Source organism: Mandrillus leucophaeus, unplaced genomic scaffold (genome assembly GCF_000951045.1).
Source record: "Mandrillus leucophaeus isolate KB7577 unplaced genomic scaffold, Mleu.le_1.0 Scaffold21, whole genome shotgun sequence".
Taxonomy (NCBI): Eukaryota; Metazoa; Chordata; class Mammalia; order Primates; family Cercopithecidae; genus Mandrillus; species Mandrillus leucophaeus.
The window spans coordinates 1,561,239-1,567,141 of NW_012102143.1; the positions used below are offsets into that span (position 1 = coordinate 1,561,239).

Genomic DNA, 5,903 nt, shown 5'->3' on the forward strand with positions numbered 1-5,903 from the left:
TCCCACTGTAAATGGTCCACATCCCCTCCAAGCTCCCTTTGTGTGTCTCCAAGCTGGACTGCAGGGATCAGAGCTGTGCTGCCCGTGCAGCATCCACCGGCCCCTGGGAATGAGGGGAATGCGGTCACAGAGCCGTCACTTGGACCTCGGCGCCCTCGGCTGGTGGTGGCCAAGGTCTCCCAGCACCCAGGCTGCTGGGAGTCTCTAAAGGGGAGTGGTGGGGCTCGACTGTCCCCTCCCCCTCAAGTTTGCTCTGTCCTGGGCAGGCTGTAGTCCCAGTTGAGAAGCTGTGCCCCCTTGGGTGTTTTAGGGGTTCAGGATGGGCGTTGAAAAGCCCTGGGGGAGAGCAGAAGGCTCAGGGACCTGTCTAGGGCGTGGCATCCCATGTGGGCGTCAGCATGGCCGCAGAAGAACCACTCTTCGGGCCCACCCATGCCTGCTAGGCCATGCTTCTTCAGAAGTGGCCACGACTCTCCTGACGTCTCCAGAGCCGGTCATTCTGCCCAGTGGGACTTCAGCTGCCCCTGGACACTTCACTTGTAGGCTGCGACCTGTTGCCAGGAAGGAGAGGGCCGGTGAAGGAGCCGCAGCAGCCGTGGCGGGGTGTGGGGGACGGTGGACGGCCAGGGCTTCCCCCCGCCCTCTCTCGCTTGGTTTCTGTAATGAGGAAGTTCTCCGCCGCTCAGTTTCCTTTCCCTCGCTGAGTGCCTGAAACAGGAAGTCAGTCAGTTAAGCTGGTGGCAGCAGCCGAGGCCACCAAGAGGCAACAGGCAGCAGGTTACAGCAGAGGGGCCTCCGCTCCCCTCGGTGGCGTGTGGGTCCTGGGGGTGCCCGCTGGCCCGGCCGAGGAGGCCCACGCCCACCATGGTCCCCTGCTGGAACCACGGCAATATCACCCGCTCCAAGGCGGAGGAGCTGCTCTCCAGGACGGGCAAGGATGGGAGCTTCCTCGTGCGCGCCAGCGAGTCCATCTCCCGGGCATACGCGCTCTGTGTGCTGTGAGTACAACCTGCTCCGTCCCCGGGCACAGAGATGACAGAGAGGCTTAGAGGGGGCCCAGCACTGGGATGGGTTGTTCTTATGTCACAGGACAGAGTGATCTGCCATGCACACTTCCCTGCCACCCTGTCATGGACCTTGTCCTTGGACCTTGGCCTTGGAGTTCAGAGAGCTGGTCTCGTGGCAGGTTTTGCAGCCTTGGAGCTGTCAGAACCACTCCGAGGCCTGGCTTCCCATGAGCTGTGTGGCGCCCGGGGCTTCCTTGAAGTCTGGGGAACGAGAGAACGAGTTTGGGCTTTTTGAACCAGGAGGAAGCTCAGGGCTCCTTGGAGGTGGGTGTGTTAGAGATCAGTTCAAAGATGCCCAGCTCAGAAACCCTGAGAAGAGCAAAGGTGGCAAGGGGGACCCTTCCTGGAGCACCCAGGCTTTGGGCCCCTGGAGGCAGCTGTTGTTTGGCGAGCCAAGAATATGGGCTGAGTTTAATCAAGAAAGGACTTTCCGTTCGCTCAGAAGCTGCTTTCAGAGGCCTGAGAGCAGAGGAAGTCACCATTACCACGAGCGAGCAGCCTCTTCTCTGTCTCCTGAGCACTTGGCTGTGACCGCTGCCCAACCCCACCCCTCAATTTGGGTCTCTGTCACCATCAACTCCTCCCACTGCCCGGTTGGGGATGTTACTGAATGTGCCAGCTGTGCTAGCAATGGAGGAACCAGCCACTTGCTGAAGGTTCCTTTCTAAAACCCCCTTCCTGTCCAGTGTCTGAAGGAGGCCCTTGCCCTGCAGCTCTTGGTCTAATCATTTTGCCGAGGCCTCGGGCAGTGCCAGGGTGTAGTCAGGGAAGGGTATGTCCACCTGAACATCTCCAGTAGCATCCCCGGGCTAGCAGAAATGTTCCCCCAAGCGGAGAGGGCCTTGCCCTTCTTCAGGCAGGAGGGGAAGTGGGTGATGAACCCAGACCTGTTTTGAATACTGACTCACAGCTGGGGCCTGCTGTGCTAAGCATTTGTTAGCCCATTTCATCCTCACCACAACCTGAAGTGAAGGTCCTGTCAAAAGCCCCACTTTGCAGATGAGAAATCTGAGGCCCTGGCAGTTAAGTGAGTGACAACAGTCAAAGCCACGGCCATCTGCCCCCAGAGGCTGCAGCTGAGACCAGCAGCCTGTGGCCCGACCTCTCCTGCTCCCAGTCCAGCGGGGCATGCATGTAGCCTTGTGGGGCTGGAGGCAGAAGCAAGGGCAGCCGGAGTGTTTACAGGGTCGGCTGGGGCACTGGAAGCCAACCCAGGCTCACAGCTGGTCGCTGGCCTGTGCTGACAGTCCACAGCCCCACCTCCAAGACTGGCTTCCTGTGCCCCTCTCTCATGCCTCAGGGGAAGGAACGCAGGCCCAGGCTGCCTGGACTTCCCCAGTGGGAACCTGCTGCTGCCGGGGCCTTAGAAGGGGCAGGAAGATTCTCTTAGGCATCTCACAAGCCCAGTCTGACTCCACCCGGCCCATGTGGATTATTTGGATTTCTCTCCTGGCCCAGTGGGATCTTGTCCTGGCTGCTTGGTGTTGGCTGAGCCGAGGGCTTCCAGGGCCCCATCTCATTAACCTTCGATGCAGCTCTTTGACCAGGGCTTTGTGATTGCTCAAGTTACAGACATGGGATGTGGGTCTCTCTGACTCCAAGCTCTGAGCATCTTAATGTCTAGGATCAGCCTGAGCCAGAGTCAGAGCTGGAAAGGTCTTGGAAAAGCTCTGGTGCAACAGCCCTGGCTTTTCAAGGGGTAGACAGAGTGCAGAGAGCCTGAGGCCTTTGTCCACCATGCTGGCTGGAGGCAAAACTGCTGGCTTCCAGGCCAGTTCCCGTATTCCTTCCTCCACCTCTTCTCTTGGAACCCTTGTTTGCACTGAGTTACTCTCAGAGTCATGACAGGTGTGCAGTGTCTGCTCCTTAGAAAGGGACCTGTGGTGCCCACAGATGTCCACTATCCTCTTAGCCAAAGCCTCATCAGCCTCCTATCCTGAGGCTGCTGGGTTGCAAACACCAGGAGCCCCACCCCTTGGCCAGACAAACCCTGGGCTCAGGGTTCCCCTTTCTCCTCTGCTCAGCGTAGGAAGCTTCCGTTCCTGCAGGGTCAGGCTCCACTGTTGGCTGTGGGACGCGATGGACCTGCAGACTTTCCACACATCTGCAGGCTTCATGTGGCTGCTACCCCGGATTTTGCCAATTACGGAGATTTTAAAACTAAAAACTAATTAAATGAACGATAACAAACGGTCATCCTCCAACATCTCATTTCTTGAAAGAAAGCAGCCTTTGACACCAAAAAAGGCAGGAAGGGCATACGAAAAAAAAAAAGACCAGTCATTTAAAGCAAAGAGATTGAACTTCTTGAAAAACAAACCCCACCACCCCTAGTTTTCTCTGTTCCCTGCGGAGTGGCCGCAGCCTGCTGGACATGGCAAAGGCAGGCAGCCGCAGGCTGAGGGCTGTGCAGGGCAGCTGGGTTTTCTGCAGCTGCAGAAGTAGCAGCATTTGCTCCCCAGCCCTGGAAACCTGGAGCCACCCTGCTCTAGAAGTGACTGCGGAAGGGAAGCCACACGCACACCCTCCTGCCCTAGCAAAGTCCATGGGAAAAGTATACACGCCCCATGGCCCCTCAGATCCCCCAGGTGCCCCGACCTCATCCTGCCTGGGCCCCAGTGGCGTTCCCTCCCAGGCCTCCCCTGGTGGGCAAGGGGACGACGGCCGGAGTCTCCACCTGATGGTTTGGGCAAGTGTGCCTGGGGTGTCGGAAACAGAGCAACCTCACCAGGGAGGGGCCTTTGCCCTCAGGAAAGAGGACAGGATTTGACTATGTAAATGGACTTGAGCGGGGGTTGGACATCAAAAGACAGGGCTGCAATTCAGTGCCACCACGTGACTTAGGAGTGCACATTCTGCTCACACCCAGCAAACCCTGCATTTCCTCGAGAGAGGTCAGCCCCGTCACCTACCACTGGGCAGGAAAGCTTTGATCTCACCTCAGCAGCTCGGAAAGCCCTGCTTGACGGGGCGTCTGGGGCTCCATCTCCGGGCACAGAGAGTTGCGGCGGGAAGATGCAGTTGGCTGCTTGGTTTGAGTCCAACTCCGCCGTCTTGCAGCCAGGGGCTCTTCTAAGCAGGGCCTATGTCATCCCCACCCGGTCCCCACTCAAATCCCCCACAGAGTTGGCCCTTCTCCGGGGAGAGTCTGTGGGTGCCTTGAGGGGGACGTTGGGTGCATTGTGCATGGGAGACATTAAGAGCTGTCAGGCTCATGCCCTCTCCTGCCACGCAGGGGCCAGCACACCTGGCAGGGCCTCATGCTGCAAAGAAGAGATGCCTTGGGAATGGGGTCAGTCAATGTAAGGTCCATGGGCCGGCTGAGCCGGCATCCCCTTACGCAATCTGCACAGGCAAAGCTGATCAAAGGCCCAACATCAAGATACACGCTGCCCTCACTGCAGGAGCAGCCAGGGCCCAGGACTGGGCCTAGGTGGCCAGCTCAGCTGGCTGCCATCCAGCCTGGAGCAGCCCGGGAGGGCGGCATTCCCACCCAGCCACTCCAGAGAGAGGGGCTTTTCTCATGGGGGAGGCGAAGGCACGTGGCTGCCTTTGGCTCAGAAACCAATACCTGGTCTGGCCACAGCTGACTGTGGTTTTGGTTTCCCTTCACACGTGGCCTTCCACATGCCACCCAGGCACCATGGCAGGGTCCGGCTCACCCCTTTCCGGGGGCAGTGTAGACAGTGCACCAGACAGTCCTGGACCCAGTGGCTTCACCTACACCACAAGAAAGAGGGGAAAGCCCGAGAAGGATGTCTGTTGGCCTCTAGGGGCTTGTTATACTGTTTCTTCTGCACATGTTGAGTGCCTTCTCCGAGGGGAATTTTGTCGAACAGAGCACACCCTAAACCTTGCTCCGCTAACAGAAGGTTGTTACCAACCTGCTCTGCCTAACAACAGCAGGCAACTTCCAAAGAGCTATGTGCCAGGCACCATTCGAGGCTTATATTGACTCATTTGATGTCCACGAAGACCTTCAAAGGACGTCCTATTATCCCCACTTTACAGATGGGGAAACTGAGGCACAGAGTGGTTTATGGAACAGGCCTAGTTTACAGGACTAACAAATAACAGAGCCAGGACTTGCACGTATGCTCTTCCTGGAAGCGAGAAACAGAGACCGTAAGGTGTCCTGTGTGGGGCGGGGAAAAGCCTGGAGAGGGAACTCCTGGCGATGGAGCCACAAAGAAGGGGCTTGGGAGGGCGGAACTCCTAACCTCAAAGAGTCCAACAGAGGTGGAAAGCTGTGGTATGAGCGGTGGCTAAGTCCCCCTTTTGAAGCTTCAGTAAAATAGACACTGTTAATTATTTTTGTGCAAATGCAACAAGGCACTATTTTTCATACCTGATATTGACAGTCAGTGGGAAAAAATGCTGGCTCAGGCAGTAGCCAGAACTACTGACATCTGGTTCACACCAGAAAGCAGGCCAAGGGGCTTTGTCCAAGGCTAACTGTGCCGAGTTTTCTCTCTGCTTGCAAGACCAGGAAGGGGTGATGTGCCCTGGAAGGCCTACGTATTTCACTCACTAACTGTACCTTCCATGTGAAGTGATGCAGAGCAAGCGTGTTAAAACGGAGTCTCTCCAGGGTTTCTGTGCCTATACTCAGCCCCCCAGAAAAGTCCTTTCGGGTCCAGAAATAGGCTCCAGCTTTGGTGCTTTGCATGTTTGTCTACCTGGTAGGTCAAATTCATAAATTCATGAACACAATCAGCACTTATTGTGGGTTTTCTTTTCTTTCTTTTTTTTTTTTTTTTTGACAGAGTCTTGCTCTGTCGCCCAGGCTGGAGTGCAGTGGTGCAATCTTGGCTCACTGCAACCTCTGCCTCCCAG

General features: G+C 56.8%; 1 protein-coding gene across 2 annotated transcripts in view; it reads left to right on the forward strand.

Moving 5' to 3' along the window:
* Nucleotides 1-266: 266 nt before the first annotated feature.
* INPP5D (inositol polyphosphate-5-phosphatase, 145kDa) overlaps nt 267-5,903 on the forward strand; it is a 159,163-nt gene continuing 153,526 nt past the window's right edge. For both annotated transcript variants that reach the window (XM_011980249.1, XM_011980248.1), the window contains exon 1: nt 267-998. In XM_011980249.1, coding sequence (XP_011835639.1) covers nt 865-998 — 134 coding nt within the window. In that variant the 5' untranslated portion in view covers nt 267-864. The remainder of the gene's footprint in view (nt 999-5,903) is intronic.